A 19,749-nucleotide genomic window follows, 5' to 3' on the forward strand; every position below is an offset into this window, starting at 1 on the left:
GTGTGTGTGTGTGTGTGTGTGTGTGTGTGTGTGTGTGTGTGTGTGTGACAATCTGGGCAATCTAGGTTCCATGATTAATATTGGTAGATGAACCTGAGGCAAGGGGGAAATTATCCAGTCCATGGCTGGGGGGAATTATCCCCTCAGATGCTTCTCTAGAGTGCTGGTCAAGGAACCATGCAGGATTTGGGGGGAAGAAGCCGACTTGCATTCACTGGGTAATGACTGCAAAATATTCCAAAACAAGGAAGGGCTGGACAAAGACAAAAGAATCCTGCCAACCAGCCTATCAGGCAAATTGGGATTTTTTTTCTTTGCAGTATCCTCAGCTGGACTGCCTCAGCATGCAGTCATTCCTCTATCTGTGTGACCTGCTAGTAGCTTCCCCTCTCTGGGATTCAATTTTCTCTTCTGTAAAAATAAGGAGCTCTAGATGGCCTAAATGATGGTTAAGATTCCTTCCATCTCTAAGGCCTGACGTACATTAGGAAAATAGCTGGATTTGGAGCTCCAGTTCCCAGCCCTCACTAGGCACTAGATGGATGACCTTGGGTAAGTCCCTTCCCCTCCCTGGGCCTCAGTTTCTTCTTCTGTAAAATGATGGGTTAGACTAGATGGCCTCTAAGGTACCTTTCTGGCTTTAAGTCTCTGATCCCTCTAGCTGCCCAGGCCATTGCTGTGAAATAGTGGTTTTCTGTTTTGATTCACCTAGGAGAAGGAACATGCACGTTTTTTACTTTTATCTTCTTTTATTCCCCAGAAAACTAATTTAAAAGCTGGTTAATCCTCTCTCCCTCTCTGCCAGGTGAAGTCTCTTACCTCCCTGAGGCTATAAGTGCAAGAAAGAAATCAAGTCAGGCAAGGCTGCCAGTTATTTCAGGAAGGAAAAAAAAATCCTTTCCCAGCTAGGCCCTTTCCTTTATTATACTTAATGTATATAATGTATGATGTATATAATGTATAATGTATGTAGCCCCCTCTTGTGATTAGCCATGACAACTGCACAAATATTTGACAACTGGGATCAACAGACTAATCTGCAACAGATGGGATGAAATATTATTGAAACAGTTTTGTTTACCCTTCAAGAAAAGACTGAAGTCAGTCAGCGAACATTTATTAAGATCCTACTATGAGCTAGGCCAGGGGTGGGGAACCTATGGCCTCGAGGCCACATGTGGTCCTCTAGGTCCTCCAGTGTGGCCCTTTGACTGAGTCCAAATTTTACAGAACAAATCCCCATAATAAAAGTATTTGTTCTGTAAAACTTGGGTTGCACCCGAGGACCTACAAGGCCACAGGTTCCCCATACCTATACTAGATACTGTGTTAAGCTGCCACCCCTTTCCACTCATGGATCACTTGATATGTTCTTTTTTTTTTGCTTTTTTTTTGGAGGGCGGAACATAGGGCAATTGGGGTTAAGTGACTTGCCCAAGGTCACACGGCTAGTTTTGTGTTAAGTGTCTGAGGCCGGATTTGAACTCAGGTCCTCCTGACTCCAGGGCTAGTGCTCTATTCACTGTGCCACCTAGCTGCCCCCCCCACTTGATATATTCTTAAACACATTTCACCTCCATTCATCATTCAGTTCAATTTAACAAGCATCTATTGTGTGCCTAATGTGTAGGACACAATGCTAGCCATTAAGTATATAGTGACAACAAGTCCTTGCCCTAAAGGGGCTTATCTTCTATTGTGATAAAAAGTATACAAATAAATACAAAATACAGACAAAATATATTTTAGGGGCCAGGATAGAGGGCAATAACACTGGGTAAAATCAGGGAAGGCCTCTTATAGGAGGTGGCAGATGAACTGAGCCATATGAGGGGGCAAAATATGGAGGGCAGAAAAGAAGGAAGCCAAGGAGAGACCCCTAAGAACATACCAGAACATAGGAGAGGAGATCTAGATGATCAAGCAAAAGAAGCTGAGAAGGAACAGTCAGACAGGGAGAAGGGGAATAAGGAGAGGACAGAGCTATGAAAAATCAAGGGCAGGGTATCCAGAAGAGGGTGAGCAATGATTTCAAATCATTGCGATGCTCTTCAAGGAATCACAGACTGAATGTCCAAAGAGATCCCAGAGAACACTTCCTCTAACCCAAGGACGAATGCCCTCAGCCACACCCCTGACAAATGCTCAGCTCAGCTTTACTTGAAGACCTTCACTGATGGGAAATCCAATACCTCTTGAGGCAGCACATTCTACTTTTGGAAAATTTTCATTATTCACAGTATTTTGCCCAAGTCTGCTTCTCTGCACCTTTCAGGTGCCCACTCATTGGCTCTCCTCTCTGAACCTGAGTGAAACAATTGTAATCCCTCTGTCCTCTAAAAGCCCTTTAAAATCCTCAAGGACAGCTAGCCCATTCTCCTTTAAGAACTCCCTTCTGGGGTGACTAGTTGGCACAGCGAATAGAGCACCAGCCCTGGAGTCAGGAGGACCTGAGTTCAAATCCAGCCTCAGACACTTACCACTTACTAGCCATGTGACCTTGGCAAGTCATTTAACCCTAATTGCCATGTCTTCCGCTCTCCAAAAAAACAAAAGAACAGAACTCCCTGCTGGCTAAATGCCATCTGTTCTTTTAACCAAGTCTTCTCGCCATCTTGGATGCCCTCTTCCAGGGGTCCCCTGGTTTGATAACACAGTATGACCAGAACTCCTGCTAATGATTACTGGATTACTCATGTGGTGAGTTCATATTAGATTGAAAGGTAGAATGAGATGAAGCCCCTGAAGAAAATCTAAACTTGGGGAAGAGAGAGATTGGGGAAGAAGACAATGCTAACACAATGATAAACCATATCCTGTCAGAAGAAGCCAGTATTGGACTATGATCCCTTCCAATCCTGACTCTGCCTCACGGGGCTTCAGGTTGTACTACATGGTCTATATGATCTTGAGATTTCAACTGTCTCAATGGGCTGATTTTCTAAGAAGACTAAATTAGGTAAGCAGAATCAGAAAAACAATATAAAGAATGACTACAACAATTAAACCAGAAATAACAAGATAAAACTGAACACTAAGTAATTATAATAACCAAGGTTGGATCCCAAAGAGATGAGTAAATGCAGTTCCCCTATCCACAGCAACAGTGGGAAACTGGCCATGGAATATTGCATGTACTGACAAGATCAATAACCAATCAACCAATAAACACTTATTAAGCACCTGTGACATGTCAGGCATTGTGCTAAGGACTGGTTATGGTGGTTGGTTTGGAAAAACTGTTGTTTTTTTTCCTTTTAAGACTTGGTTACAACTGATGGCTCACTGGATAGGGGAAGGGAAAAGACATATTCGGAAATGATGTGATGTAAAAACAAAAGGCACAAATAAAAATAACATTTTTTTCCTAAAAGAAAGATCTTATCTCTCACCTCACACACACCCAGTTGTTTGCAATGTCTTGTTGATTCTAACTCCAAATTTCTTCATCTGACCTCTTTCATCTACTCACACTGCCACCATCCCAATTCAGGCCCTCATCATCTCTCCTCTGGACTACTGCAATATTCTCCTAATCAGCATCCCTGCCTTAAGTCTCTTCCCCTCTCGTTTCTCAACTCAGATGCCAGGGGGAGATTCTTAAAACACAGCTCAGACCACATTGTTCGCCTGCTGAACATGTGTCACCATCTCCCTACTGCCTCTAGGAGAAAACAGAAACTCCTGTTTGACATTTTAAGTCCTTCATATCTGGTTTCCACCTATCTTTCCAAGCTGATTTCATCTTACTCATGTACTCTATATTCCAGACAAATGGACCTATTTGCTATTCCCCATACATGACATTCCATCTCCAACTTCCATGCCTTTGTATTAGCTGTCCTCTCAGTGCCTAGAATGCTTTCCTTCCTCACCTCCATCTCTTCGCGTCCCTAGTTACCCTTAAAACTCAACTAAAGTGCCACCTTCTTCCTCCAGGACTGTTCCTGATTCTCCTGGTTAGTACTTCCCCCCATCCTCCACCTGCATACTTCCTCCTGAAAAAATATACGATGAGATAGATAGAGATAGAGATACGTATATAGATATAATATTCACTCATGGGTACATGCAGAAAAATTTATTATAATTTATAATAAATAATTCTCACAGGGAGAAGCTGCTTCATTTTTTTAATGTTTGTATCACCAGTACAGTGTCTCGTGCATACTAGACTTTTAATAAATACTTGTTTCATTGAGAATTTAAAAAAGTGAATGGTGGTGAACTCATGACTGAGAGAATTTTCAAGTCATGTGGAGGAGCTGACTCATTTCAAAAGCACAGGGAAAGTAATGGGTTTCTTCAAGAAACAGACATGTAACTGGCATTTATAAAGCATTTGAAGACTTGGAAAATTCTTTGCATTCATTATCTTCTTTGAGCCTCACAATAACCTTGTGAGACGGGTACTATAGGCATTACATATTCCTCTTTTACAGATGAGGAAACTGAGGCATAGCAAGGTTCAGTGACTTGTTCAAGGTTACATGGTGCCTTAGGGTCAGTCACAGGATTCAACCTCATGTCTATCCTGATTTTTATGGGAAGCAACATGGTACACTGGAAAAAGAGCTAGATTTGGAGTTAAAGGCTCTGAGTTCAAAATACTTCGGTATGAATTCCAGTTCTGTTACTTAGAGTTGGTATAGTGGATAAAATGCTAGGCCTGGAGTAGGGAAGACCTGAGTTCAAATCTAGCCTCAGACACTTGGGCAAGTCACTTAAACTTTGTTTGCCTCAGTTTCCTCAACTATAAGCTGGAGATAATAACAGTACCTACCTCCCAGGGTTGTTGTGAGGATCAAATGAATCAATATTTGTAAAAACCACTTAGCTCAGTGACTGACATACAGTAGGTGTTTCAAATTGCTTATTTCCTACTACATGTGTGAGCTTGGGTAAATCACTCTATTTCTCTCGCCTTGGAGTATTCCTTCACAAATAGAAGTGGTTGAGTTAGATGACCTCTACGTCATCTTATATATAGGATCTTATATATCAATCCATCTATCAACCAACAAGCATTTACTAACTGACTATAATGTGCCACATACTGTGCTAAGTGCTGCGATAAGAATACAGAGGCAAAAAATGAAATAATTCCTGCCCTCAAGGAGCTTACAATCTATCCTAGGAGATAACATGTACATAGTGAACTGTAAATCCAGAATAAATAAGGTAGTTGAATGCAAGACAGGGAAAGGGGAATAATGAAACATTAGTATAGAGAGTAGTGCTTGCACTGTGTTGAAAAGGAAGAGAGGGATTCTGTGAGGTGGAGGTTAAGGAAGGAAGCCATTCCAGACATAAGGGATGGCCAATGAAAAGGCATGAAGACAGAAGATAGAGTGCCATGAGTGAGGAATAGAGAGAAGGCTAGTTTGGCTGGACTGCAGAAAGCATGAAGGGGAGTAATATGTAATGAGGCAGGGAGGTAGACTGGGGATTGGTTGTGAAGGGCAAAAGCCAACCAGCTGATTTTATATCTGATCCTAAAGCCACTGAGGTTATTGAGTAGGGCATGACATGGTCAGATGTGTACTTAAGGAAAATCACTTTGGTAGCTGAGTGGAAGAGGGAGAGAGACTTGAGGCAGGGAGATCAATCAGAACATAAGTACAATAGTCTAAGGGATGTGTGAGGCCATCACTAAGTTGTAAGTAAAGAGAAGTCAGATGGGAGACCTATAGTAGAGGTGAAAATGGTGAAATTTGGTAACTGGCTGCCTACATGAGTGAGGTAGAATGAAGAGTTTAGGATGATATCAAAGTTATGAACATTGGTTGCTATCCTTCATATTCAGAGAACACCAAAATGGCACCACTATGTTGAGGTTAATGTAGAGTGTGTCTGACCATGGCTAATCAAACCAGTATGAGCTCAGAAGGTTTTATCACAGGTCAGGCACAAATAAGCCATGTGAACATTTGGACTGGAGATGTCTCTAAATTTGTGCATTTCATGTTTCTTTTGAGCCACTGCAATTATGCTTTGTTCATAGAGTGAGCGTCTCCTTTGATATGGGCATACCAGCTGGGCAGTCCTGTACCCAATGTCTCACATATCTCACAATCAATTCCAAAATTCTTCAGAGAGACACTGAGAATGTCCTTGTATCACTTCTTCTGACCTCTTTGTGAGCACTTGTCTAACATGAGTTCTCTGGAAAAGTCTTTTAGGCAACCATGTGTTTGGCATTCAAACAACATAGCCAGACCATCGGAGTTGCCCTCTCTGCAAAAGAGTTTGAATGTTTGACAGTTCAACTTGAGAAAGAACCTCACTGGGGACGGCTAGGTGGAGCAGTGAGTAAAGCGCTGGCCCTGGAGTCAGGAGGATGCTAGTTCTGTCCCAGTCTAAGACACTTAACACCCACCCACACACCCACACCCACACCCACACAAACTAGCCTTGTGACCTTGGGCAAGTTACTTAACCCCAATTGCCCTCAAAAAAAAAAGGAGAAAGAACCTCAGTTTCTGGTCCCTTATCTTGCCAGGTGATCTTCAAAATCTTCCTAAGACAACTCAAATGGAAGCAATTCAGTTTCTTGGCATGGCACTGGTCAACTACCCAGGTTTCACAAGCATACAGTAATGAGGTCAACACAACAGCTCTGTCTACCTTCAGTCTGGTAGACAGTCTGATACATCTCTTCCACACTTTCCTTCAAAGCCTCCCAAACACTGAGCATAGAAGACTCAAAGAATGGTGGTACCCTCTATGTACTTCAAGAAGCAAGTCAGGCTTCGGAATTTATCATTTCAAATCTTGATGAAGGGGTCATAGTAGATCTTATCAAGGAAACAGTGCCAACATTAGCAGACATAGATACATAGATAGATAGATAGATAGATAGATAGATAGATAGATAGATAGATAGATAGATAGATAGATAGATAGATATACACATCTAAATGTTTAAAGTTCCACATATACACATATGAGTGAATTATTATAACAGTAGCAGCATGTATTATGATGAATTTGTATTCTAGAACAAAATTTTCTAAAGAATGCCAGGTTGGGTGGTACTCTTCTATTTGTTGCCTATAACATACAGAATCTAAGTGGTCCACAGATAAACATGCTACAAACTGTTTCCCTACAGTGCCATCTTGTGGCTTTCCATTAGAAGACAAATAAAGTATCTGAAATTCTATAATAGATTTTGACAGACTGCCAAATGAACCAGGAGGCTGCTGGTTCGGAGGAATGTGTTCACTTTAAGTGACCACCAAAGGCCAGATAATGAACAAAAAGAAAGAACCTTTGAGAATATGACGTGCATTTGTGTCATCTCCCACCGAGGGAAGAATTTTGAGTGTACTTTGCTTTTCTATGGATTTAATGATCTCTATGCAAATATTCTCAGATCTGTATTAATCTAGTCCTAACTTTTCTCCTGAGCTAGTCTTATATCATCACATGCCTTTTGGACATCTCAAAGTCTAAAACAGAATTCATTCAAATATTTTCCCAAAGCCTTCTTTTTCCCCAACTCCCCTATTACTTATTGTTGGGGTACTATCCATCCTCCCGGTCACCCAGATGTGCCACGCTGGCATCATTCTTGACTTTTCATTCTCATTCATCCACACATGCAATCCATTATCAAATCCTGTCATTTCTACCTTCACAGCAACTCTCTTCCCTTACACAGTCACAACCCTATGGCACCTGGTGGCCCTGTCTGAAGTCTTTCTCCACTTCAGTCTATTCTCCACATAGCTACAAAGATGATTTTTCTATTTTTCGATGGCTTATGTTAGATCTCCTGGCTCACTAAGTTCCAGTGGCTCCCCCAGGATCAAGTACAAACTCCTCTGGCATTCAGAACCTTCAGACTTTTCTAGCCCTTCCTTCAACCATTTAATGATCCAACTCTACCTGTTGCGCTTCACCTAGTGCCCTCCATCTCCCATCTCCATGCCTTTGCAATGGCTGTACTCCACACCTGGAATGGTCTGTCTCATAACCTTTGGCTTCATTAAAGACTCAGCTCAAATCTTAGAGGCCTTTTCTGATCTTTCCCCCATCCTTCCCCACTACTTCCTTGCCCCCTGTGAGATTACTTTTGTGAAAAATGATTTTTCTTAAGTATCGTTATCTTGGATACTCAGAGCTTCCCCCATCCCCTTCTTCCAAAGTTCAGTTTCTTCTTCAGAAGGACATCATTGATAATGATATTGCATTGAGTCTCCTTATCCTGGTCAACCCCCCAACCCAAGCTATTCTTATCCAGAAATCAACCCAGGCCAAGAGCTAATCTAATGGGTGTATTCCTGCTCATTGTGTTGCTCAGACAAGTCTGGGAAAATGTAGATTCTCCCTATCTTCAAGACAGGTGATATGGAAATTGATGTCTCTTTGACCAAGATTTAGGTGACCTAAGTTACATACTTCAAGACCCTCCCTTTAATATAGCCCATCTCCCAGTATATTAACCAATCAGAGTTGATTGGCACCCCTTAGGAACACTTACTCTTCAAAGGAGACATAAACTATGTATGAACCCCAACCCCCAAATTGGGCTCTCAGTTCCAAACTGTTAGTTTCCATGCAACACATGACCACTTGCTTTGAGAGAAATTAAAAACATGGACACAAATTAATTTTGTCTTTCTTAAACAAACTGTGTGAGGTTGACACTTGCCATCTACTTTGTATATATTTTCTATGTCTCTTTAGTGACATATGTCTTGTTTTCTCCATTAAAAGTGTAAGCTTCTTGAAGGAAGGAAATTGCTTTTATTTTTATTTCTGTTTGGTTTGTTTTTTGCCACTCTCAGTATCCCTAATGCTTAGCACAACACCTGGCCCATAGTAACAGTTTAATAAAGGCTTGTTGACTGAATGACCAACTGAACAGTGAACAGAAGTGATAGCTGAAATGGTTTTCTCTTTCAGGGCCCTATTCTAAGGCAGAGATTATTTCGCAATGCATGGGAAGCCACAAGTGCTTATGGCAGCTATGATGTCCTAAAATAGATACGTTATGTCCCATTTCAAAAGGAGATATAAGATGAGTAACAAAATGCATAGGTAACACAGAGATGGCATTTACATTCAACTAGGCTGTGGAAAAATCTATCTACCTAGATGGTTAGGAGCCAAAGAGAGTGAGAAGAGAAAGACCCCCATGACTCACAGGCTACTGAGTTGAAGGCCTGTGGTCTGAGGGCCATGTTTGTACAATACTACTAGAAAAGCCCTGTCTTACATTTGGCATCTCACTTCACATGGAGCTGGAGTATGTCACTGCCATGGACTCACACCCTAAGGAGAAATGGAGGAGGATACTTTCAGCTCGACAACATAGCTACCTATTTGTCCGCATTTATCACTGGGAACACAGAGGACTAAGAAACTGAAATCTGGGATGAATTTCTGGAGAATTTTTCTCTGCCCTGGAAAAAGCACATTTTTATCATCTCTAAATGATGACTTCTTAACAGGCACGAGAAAAGGAGGCATCATGGTATGGCTCAGTGGTTAACCTCAAACTGCAATACCAAATTTGGAGAAAGAATTGGATGGCTAGGCACTGGCAGTCTAGCTTTGACAAATTTATTGTGTGTGGGATCATTTACTGGGTGGTAGTCCACAGAAAGGCTTTGGAGTAAAATAACGAGAGAATGTTAGCACTGGAAGGGAACTTAGACAAAACATACTAGTGAACAGCATGCTGTAGTATTAGAAAAATCTGACTTCCAACCTTGCTTCTTCTGTGTAACCCTGCTAAAGTCACTTCAATTCCCTGAGCCTCAGTTTCCTTATCTGAAAAAATGGGACTAATAACTACAGCTAATTCACAAGATTACTGGGAGGATCAAATTGTGAAAAGGGCTTGCCAGCCTTTAAGACCTCAATACATATGAGCTGTTATTGGGTGATGGTGGGGCATAGTACAAAAAACACTGAATCTGGAGTCAAAGGGTGGGGGGGTAGGGGGTGGAGGGGAGGGGGCTTAGGAACTGCCTCTACCACTGTAGTTCCTTAGGTGAGTTACATCTCCTCTCCAGACCTAGTTTCCTTCTCTGTAAAATGAGGGCATTGGATTAGGTGACCTTGAAGGTCCTTTTCTTCTCAAGATCTGTATCTCTAAGAAATCCAGGCCTTACCCCTTTGTTTTAGAAATGGGGAACCTGAGGCCCCCAAAATGGAGGCATTTGCCCAAGGCCATGTAGTTAGAAACAGAGTTAATATAAGAAGCTCAATAGATGGTTGATCTTTTTATTTCCAGTTCAGTTTCCTTCCTACCACACCAAAAATTAGGACAAAAATTATCTTCCAGTCAGAAAACTGGAGCCTGATGTCCTTTCAGGTCTCTTGAGTTTGAGCAAGGTCACTCCTAAGAGAAAGGAAGTTTAAAAACAAGTATTTAATCAATTGGGCTCCAGGAGACTTTATCTTTCACTAAGAAAGGTAATGAAGGAGGAGAAGGGAGAGAAAATGCAACTGATAAAATAAATCCATGTAGCTTTTGGAATGTGAGGCTCAAAGAAGTGTCCACTAAAGAAGACATATAACCAAGGGGATCTGTCTCTGGGGGCATTTTCCTTGAGGTATGAACTTCTTACTTTCCTTATGGAAAGTTCCCACTACCTCCCACCCCCAGCAAGCCTCACTCCTCCCCTATTTACAGTCCTTTGTACAAAGATTACACAATAGGAGTTTCAAATGCAGCCATAACTCAGTCTCTTCACATCTATTGTTCCATTACTTTCCAAAGAACAAGAAAGGAGACAGAGATCCTTGTTCTCTATGGGACTGATGGAAAGCTGTGACTCCCAATGACCACAAGTCTGATCACATGGGTAGTTCTGACTTAAGGGCTCAAATCAAAGCCAAGTTTCATTTCTCCCCCATGTTCTTCTCTTGTGAAGGTGATGGCAGCCAAGGATGTCGACCATGACTATTGGCACTTTGATGTACAAATGTAGCAGCAAGCAATGGGCTGCTGCTTTCTTCCTAGATATTTACCTTCATTAGGTTGTGTTGCCACTACAGAAGAGAAGTGATGCCTCAGTGGTGACTTTTGAAACTGGACAGCCTGGCTTCAGGCACATGCATGTGAAATGTCTGTTGGGTACTGGGCTCTCATCTCACAAAGGCAGTGTATTGGAGAGGAAAGAAGAGAGATCTTGGAGTCAGAAAAACCTGGGTTCAAGTCCTCTTTCTGACTAACCTCTCAGTACCCCAGGAAACTCTCAGAGACTATTTGAGAAATGCAATTGCTAAGTTCAATAAATTGGAAGGGTTCCCCACACTAATGAAATCACAGGTACAGACCCCTATGTGTATATGTATATGTGTCTGTGTACAAACACACACGTATATGTATGCATTCGTGTGTATATGTAAACACACTTATGTACGTATAACATCTTATATACGTAATACATAAAACATATGTGTGATGTGTTTTCTGGAGCACCAAGAATGTCTTTTTCTAAAGTCTGAGCTCTATCGTTGGCACTTAGTTTTAGTGGTTTAAGCCAGATACAGGCCTCTGTAAAAATGCAAATACTCCTGGGAAAGGTAATAAATTAAGCCCCATTACTCGTTTATACTGTAGTGTGGATGAATTCATCAGATGCTTTCCTGAGAGCAGGTTTGACTTTAATTATTTTTGTGTATCATGGAGCCCTTTGGCAGCATGATGAAACCTATGGATCCTTCTCAGAATAACATTTTTAAATACATGAAATAAAGTATGTTTGTTAGAGAAGGAAGGAAGGAAGGAGGAAGCATTTTTAAAATAACTATTATGTACTCTGCACTGTGCTAAACACTTCACAAATCTTACCTCATTTAATCGTCACAATATCCCTGGGAGGTAAGAGCTACTATTATCCCCACTGTAACATTTGAGAAAAAAAGAAGCAGAAGTCAAGTGACTTTCTCAAGGTCACACAACTGGTAAGTGTCTAAGGCTGAATTTAAACTCATGTCTTCCTGACTACAGGCCCAACATTCTAACCATTGCACCATTTAGCTGCCAAAGGATTAGAAAATAAACTAAAGTTATCAAAATATTAAAAAGAAAAAACATTCAAAGAGAGCAGGTTAAGCAGCCCTGATCCAAAGGAGGTGAGGAAAAGAAAAGGGGAAGGCCATCCGTAAAGATGCATTTCTGAGAAATTACAAGTGAAAATTTTGCAAAATATACTAGGAGAATCCTGTGGTGAATTGTTTTGTAAAGGCAAGACTTGTCTCTTAATCTGCCTTGCACAACCTCCTGCCCAATGTAGGCATCTCCACTGTGGTTCTTGCAAGGCAATGGGGACGCTGCCAGTGATGGATCACAACATCAAATATGTAGAGCTAGAAATGACCTTAAAATCATCTAGTTCAAGTTTCTCATTTTACAGATAAATCAACCAAATCACAGAGAAGTTATATAATTTGCCCAAGGTGACACAGATATTAAGTGGCAAAGTCAGAACTGGAACTCAGGTCTTGTGGCTCCTAGTTCAACTCTTTATACTGCACTATGCTGCCACCTGTGTTCCAGGTGAACTCACTACTTCACAAGGCAACCCATTCCATTCCTGTACCACTAGGATTATTCAGATTTGCTCTTCATTTTTCGTCTGAAACCTGCCTTCTGAGAACAAGCTATAATCTGATGTAAGCTCAAAGGTCATCTATGATAGGCATCTGATAACCTGAACAACTTAACTTTGACTTGCAAGTTGAAGGCTAGCATTTTTCAGCTGGATTTGTGTACATGGAAACACAGAAGTATATTCCATTTATTTTTAACGCTGTCCTCATATAGCAATGTACAAAATTATACTATATTTGAAGCCAATAGTTCCCCCAGACAAGCAAGCTAATCTACAGAACTGTGAATACTAAGAAAACAAATTTATCATGCACAATGAAGGAATGATGAATCCAGTGAAAAACCCTTGTGTTTCTAGTAAGGTACTGCCTGGCACCTTTGGGGCCAAAGAACCAATTCATTCTGTAGCTTTCAGTTTTCAAAAAGAGAATACATTTGACACAATACTCTCCAAAATAAGTCAATCTAAGTCTCCTAGTCTCCTTGAACACTGACCAGTAACGAGTCGTAAAAGGTGCCTTAGAGGTCACTTTGTTCAACTCTCTTCTTTTAACCAACGGAGGAAACTGAAGCCCACAGAACTCAAGTATCATAGGCAGGATTTGAACTCAAATCTTCCAGGACTCAAAGTCCACCACATCATGCTGCTCTTATACAAATGCCTGGGTCAAGCCACAATTCTTAGCAAAACACCTCTAAAAATGGTCTTCAATTCCAAAGCAACGTTGCCCTGGACACTAGATTGGTTGTCTGGTGATCTCAGGTCTCTCATACCTCTCTGGTCTGTGGTTAGAGCTTGTGCTCTCCTCAACGACTTCCCCTCCTATCTAAGACTGGTACAGTATCTCTTGGCATTTCAATGAACATCACTGATAATATCTGATTGCCGGAGTCCCTACCCATTGATTTGCAGACAGTGTGTTCAACATTACATAAAAGAGCTATGGAGAATACTATCAAGACCAGGAAAAACAACTATCAACTAAGCTTCCTTCTCCCTTAGGTAACTATAGATAGTTTGCTCTAGAAGTTGCTCCTAGGGTTTATAAGGTACTCTTCTAATCAAGAAAATCAGAGGAAGTTAAAAATGTCTTCTGGAACTGAAGTAACTAGGCTAGAGTTAGTAGTTAGCAGTTAGTAACTAGGCTAGAGGTCTGGGCCCAGTCACAATGTAAGGCTTATTGCCTCATGCAAATGCCTCATCAAATGGGATGATTTAATCAAGAGTCCAAGGGAGGGGGGCGGAGCCAAGATGGCGGAGTAGAAGCATGACCCTCCTGCGGCTCCGGCTTCCACCCTCCCCAATCCATGTAAAAAGGGGACTCTAAACAAATTTTGGAGCTGCAGAACCCACAAAATGACACAGAGAAGCAAACCTCCCGCTGAGAACAGCCCGGCAGGCCGGCAGGAATCGGCCAGCGCAGTGCTCTGGGAGCAGAGCCCAGCACCACGCTGAGGCTTTAGCCCCAGGGCGGGCCTGACCAGCTGCCAGCCAGAGGGACTCCAGATCAGCAGCAGCTGTGGCCGTTTCCAGATTTATCAATACATAGATGCGAAGGACAAGGTGAGAGGCCAGTGCAGTCTGGACTTTGGGACCCAGTAAGTGGGAGTGCATGGCTTTTACCCCCGGGGCGAGAAACCGCTGAGCCGCTGGCACAGCCTGCCAGTGCCATGTGGCGGCTTCAGCTCCTGGCCTGCAGAGTGTAGGGGGACCAAGCACCAGTCTGAGGGGTAATCGCTCTTGCTTTAACCTGCTTGGATCTGGATTGCAGTCTAGGGTGGAGGTCCTGGGGTGTGTGTCCAGCTTGCCAGAGCGTGTGGAGACCTCAGAGAGGGCACCCATTTAATACCTCCAGCAGCTGAGAAAACCCCAGCATTTGGGACGAAAACTCCCCTGTCTGGTGGCACAGTCCTACTGTGGCAAAAAGCATAAAAGTCAAATCATTGAGTGGCAAAATGAGCAGGCAAAGGAAACAAAGCAGACAGAAGATTCCAACATTACACTCCTATTTTGGGGATAAGAAGGAGCAAGGCATGGAACAGGAGGAAATCAGTGAAGTCAGAACTCCTGTACCAAAAGCTTCAAAGGAAAATACAAGCTGGTTATAGGCCATAGAGGACCTTGAGAAGCAGATAAGAGAAGTGGAGGAAAAATTGGGAAGAGAAATGAAAACAATGCAAGAAAATTATGAAATGAGAGTCAACAGCCTGACTGAAGAAAATAATACCTTAAAAAACAGACTGACTCAAATGGCAAAGGAGGCTCAAAAAGGCAATGAGGAGAAGAATGCCTTAAAAAGTCGAATTTGCCAGATGGAAAAAGAATCTCAAAAGCTCACTGAGGAGAATCATTGCTTCAGAATTAGATTGGAGCAAATGGAAGCTAATGACTTTATGAGAAATCAAGATGCTGTTAAACAGATCCAAACAAATGAAAGAATAGAAGGCAATCTGAAATATCTCATGGGAAAAACCACTGACCTGGAAAATAGATCCAGGAGAGATAATTTAAAAATTATTGGACTGCCTGAGAGCCATGACCAAAGTAAGAGCCTAGAAAGCATCCTCCAGGAAGTTCTCAAAGAAAACTGCCCTGATGTTTTAGAACCAGAGGGCAAAATAGAGGTCGAAAGAATCCACCGATCACCTCCTGAAAAAGATCCCAAAAAGAAAACTCCTAGGAATATTATAGCCAGGTTCCGGAATTCCCAGATTAAGGAGAGAATATTACAAGCAGCCAGGAAGAAACAATTTGAATATTGTGGAAACACAATCAGGATAACCCAGGATCTGGCAACTTCTACACTGAGGGAGCGAAGGGCCTGGAATGTGATATTCCGAAGGTCAAGGGAGCTGGGATTAAAACCAAGAGTCACCTACCCAGCAAAACTGAGTACCATGTTTCAGGGGAAAATATGGTCATTCAGTGCAATAGAGGACTTTCAAGCATTCTTGCTGAAAAAACCAGAGTTGAATAGAAAATTTGACATTCAGATGCAAGAAGCATGAGAAGATAAACAGGGAAAAGAAATCATAAGGAACTTATCAAAGTTGAACTATTTTTTTTAAAGCAATCGGGGTTGAGTGGCTTGCTCGGGGTTGCTTGGCCGGTTGTTGTTTCTGGGTGTGGTGCTGGGTGTCTGGGCCCGGATTTGATCTGGGTCGTCCCGGCACTGGGGCTGGTGCTCTTGCTCGCTGAGCCACCTGGCCAAAGTTGAACTATTAACATTCCTACATGGAAAAACAATAATTGTAACTTATGAAACTTTTCTCAGTAGTTGAAGGGATTAGAAATATATATGTATGTATATGTACATATATATATGTATGTGTATATATATATATATGCCTTTATATGAGGGTATGCAGGCATATGAATACATATGTGAATGTGTGTATATACGTTTACAGGTATACATAGATAGAGGGCACGGGACCAATTTAACAGGAAGGGATGATACTTAAAAGGTGAAATTAAGAGGTGAGAGGAATATAATGAGAGGAGATGGGGAGAGACAGAGTAGGGCAAACTATCTCATACAGAAGAGGCAAGGGAAAATGGTTACAATGGAGGGGAAGAACAGGAAGGCAAAAGGGAATGGGTCAACCTTATTCCTATTGAAACTGGCTTGAGGAGGGAGGGAAATACACACTAAATAGGGGATCTCACCCTCCAGGAGAACAGGGGGGGAAGGAGATGTGAGGGGGGATGATGGAAGGGAGGGCAGGCTGGGGGGGAGGGAAGTTGGAAGCACCCACTTTTGAAAAGGGACAGGCTCAAAGTAGAGAATAGAACAAGTGGGAGGTGGGATAGGAGGGAGGGAAATATAGTCAGTCTTTTACAATATATCTACTATGTCATTGTTTTGCATTAGCCGCACATGTACAACCTATACTGAACTGCTTGTCTCCCCAGTGGGGGTGGGTGGCAGGGGGGGAAGGGAATGAATCTGGAATTGAAAGTTTTAAAATCAAATATTCAAATATATATATATATATATGTGTGTGTGTGTGTATATATATATATATACTATTATTAATACCATCTTACATGTTATTAAGAAAAAAAAAGATATACAGGCACTGAGGCATAGAGATCCACTGGAAAAGTTGAAACGGGTATGGGAGAAAATATGGGAGAGAGCAGATTGGAGGTGGGGACATCCTGTGGGACTGCTGTTTTGGGGGGATGGGTGAGGGAAAAACGGGGAGAAAATTTGTAACTCAAAATCTGGCGGAAACGAATGATGTAAATCAGAAAAATAAATAAAAAAAAAAAACTAAATTGAAAAAAAAAAAAGAGTCCAAGGGAGGTTCCCAGAGCCCGTACCTCATCTCAACTGCACTTATTTTTAAAAAGAAGCTACCAGAAAAGACTGAACTCCCTACACAGCTCTAGAGAAAGATAATACACAATGAAAAGTGGTTGCTAATTTGGGTTACTTTGATGTACTGGGGAGCTACAGTACAGCCAGGATCCTCCTTCCTCTAGCCCCAGAGCAGGGGAAAAGGACGTATTCATTAAATAACACAAACAGCAAAGAAATGCACCCACTATTTGCTTACCAAAATGCTGCCTGTAAGGGATTCCTTAGCTATGTCTTAGATTTATTCAGCTAGACAATTAAGGAGTCACAAATTATATATATATAAATGAGGCAAAAGCCCCTCTTTTTTATTAAAGATATGAGTCTACTTAAGACAAAAAAATGAAAGATTACATTTCTTCTTCTAAGATGTTCGATTGCATTCTGGTGATTATGGCATGCTCCTCTTGCCTGTGCAATTCAAGGACCGGAAGCCACTTAATGTATTTATGTCTCTATAAAAAAAGAAAAGTTGAATTCCAAATGTCAGTCTAGAAAAAGAGTACCACGCAGACTAAAAATGAACAGGGGCTGTGTCTCCCTTAGGTCTTATCAGCCTTACAGGAGGCTGAAAATCTTAGCCAGAGGATTAAGATCCCACTACCACAAATACCTTTACAAAGAAAACTTCCATATAACAAAAGCTATTTTCAGGCCTCAGGGCTTTGTTGAGCTGGTTAAAAAAACAAAACCAAAAACATTATATGTTGTTTGCATAGCAGGCAGGGACAAGAATCTTCAAATCTAAGAGCTAGAAAGGCCCTGAGAGCTCAGCTACAGGATAAAACAGAGACCTGGTGAAGGAGAGGTAGTGATGTCCCCAGGGCACACAGCTTTTGAGCTGGGGCTGGAAGGCCTGGTATTCTGAATCCCTCAGGTCTTATAGAAAAATCACTTGAATTCCTAAACTACCCATCAAAACCCAAGCCTGTCCTAGTACACTCACACACACACATCACCTCACACCCTCTAACCCTTAACCTAAGGGGACAGCATGGGAAAGTGATAAGAGCCTTGGAGTGAGGTCAGAAGTTGTGAGTTTGGATACTGGCTCTGCCACTCACTACTTGGGCTACTCTTGGGCAAGTTCAGGTCTGGTTTCAGAATCTGTAAAGAGGGGGGGAGCTGGACTAGATGACCTGTGGGGACCCTTCCAACTCTACATCTGCAATCCTATGGTCCCAGCCTGCCAATACACAGAACTAGAAGGGAAAACAAGTGGGGCAATGCTTAGATTATGATTTTCCTTTTTTTCCTGTGGGGTTCAAAGCATTTTTTTTCTCCTCCTTTGAAGATGATGTTTCATCCCGTGATCCTACAGACTGACAATGTGCTTTCTAGCAATGTATTTATTTAACAAAATGCCATTCCTACAAAACCAAATGGAGTTTCCCTTGCCTGTGCCAAAACATAAACTAGAAATTAACTTTAAAAAAACACCATTTCCTATTCTTTGCAAATTAAAATTAGTTTGATCTGAATGTATTGAGGTTTTTGCATTTAAAAATGCTTGGCATCATAGTTTCCATTAAAGAACACAATATTACTCAGAGCTGGATGCCTTCTCAGTTCTATCTAATTTCCTTCCATTTTACTGTATCAATTGTCAATAATCTCCCCCCACTTTAAGTAATATTCTGCATGTAATATTTGCTAACCATAACCTAATTTTACATATGTTAACCTAATCATGTGCTGAGGCACATCTGTCCTCAGGACTCCCACTGAGCATTCTCCTCCAGGTGAAATGATACCAGAAGGCTAAAACACACAGATCCTGCTACATATCCAAAACCAAGGCAACACCACAGGGAAAATCTTGCTTCACAATTAAGAGAATCCTCAAGCATCAGAGCGGGAGAACATCTCTGGGAAGGGAAAGTGTGGCCCATCCTACTTTAAAACAAGGCAAAGATTAAACTTCAAAGATATTAAAATAAACCAAAAAGAACTAGGCTATGAGCCCAGAGGAGATAAGGACCTCCATCGGGTCGCAGCTTCCCGATTTCTAGCTCCATGCTCTTTCCAGCACGCCGTGCTGCCTTTCTATACAACTATTTACTTTCATGCTCTTTCTGGTCATAAATATTCTCTAAGGAAAAGGGTAAGCGAGGGAAATCAAAGTAGGTCCATGCAGAGACCATGAATCTCTGGATTCGAGATGGAGGGGCCCTCACAGATCATCTAGCACCACTCCCTCATTCTAAAGATGAGCGCTACGAGGTACAGATAGGGTCAGGTCCCTTCCCAGAGTCACCTGGCTAACAGGTAACAGAGATGTGATCTGTGCTCATCCATTATCCTTTCCATTGGACTAAGAGAAGCCCCTCATTTTGTGGAATATGAAAATAAGTAACTTGTTCATAATCACATAAAGGTGGTGAGTAGCAGAGGCAGGATTCAAATCCAGGTTCTCTGCCTCTACTGTATCATGCCAATGGTTGTCAGTCTGCTGCCCAGTGAAAGTGCTGAGTGAGCTCTCACTAAGGTATAATTCAGGAATGCTTCCCTCCTCTCCCCCCTCACCTGCTTCTACAATGCCACATGCCCCTGAGGTCAGATCTCAGAGGGGGTCTTAGGGTCAAAGTTCTCTAAGGGTCAGAGTCAGGTCAGAACTTGTCTTTTGCTGCCCCCTTGGACTTGATTGGACAGCTGTACCACTAACACTTGGAGCAGGGCTTGCTTCCAGGGGAACTGAGTGAGGCTGCCTCTGCCCTGTCTGCATCCCCAAGGGCTCTTCCTTGTTTCTGCTAACATTCCCAGGGTGCCAGTGCCCCCAGTGAACAAGGCCAAGTAGCCCCTTCC

At 42.0% G+C, this 19,749-nt stretch overlaps 1 protein-coding gene across 2 annotated transcripts in view; it reads right to left on the reverse strand.

The window, feature by feature from the left end:
• Window positions 1-17,216: 17,216 nt before the first annotated feature.
• The window catches only part of FMR1NB (FMR1 neighbor), a 34,866-nt gene continuing 32,333 nt past the window's right edge, over window positions 17,217-19,749 (reverse strand). For both annotated transcript variants that reach the window (XM_069064237.1, XM_069064236.1), the window contains one exon: window positions 17,217-17,399. In XM_069064237.1, coding sequence (XP_068920338.1) covers window positions 17,392-17,399 — 8 coding nt within the window. In that variant the 3' untranslated portion in view covers window positions 17,217-17,391. The remainder of the gene's footprint in view (window positions 17,400-19,749) is intronic.

Source organism: Petaurus breviceps, unplaced genomic scaffold, assembly GCF_028583685.1.
Source record: "Petaurus breviceps papuanus isolate PSGF00001 unplaced genomic scaffold, PetGlider_PUasm1.0 90626, whole genome shotgun sequence".
Classification (NCBI taxonomy): Eukaryota; Metazoa; Chordata; class Mammalia; order Diprotodontia; family Petauridae; genus Petaurus; species Petaurus breviceps.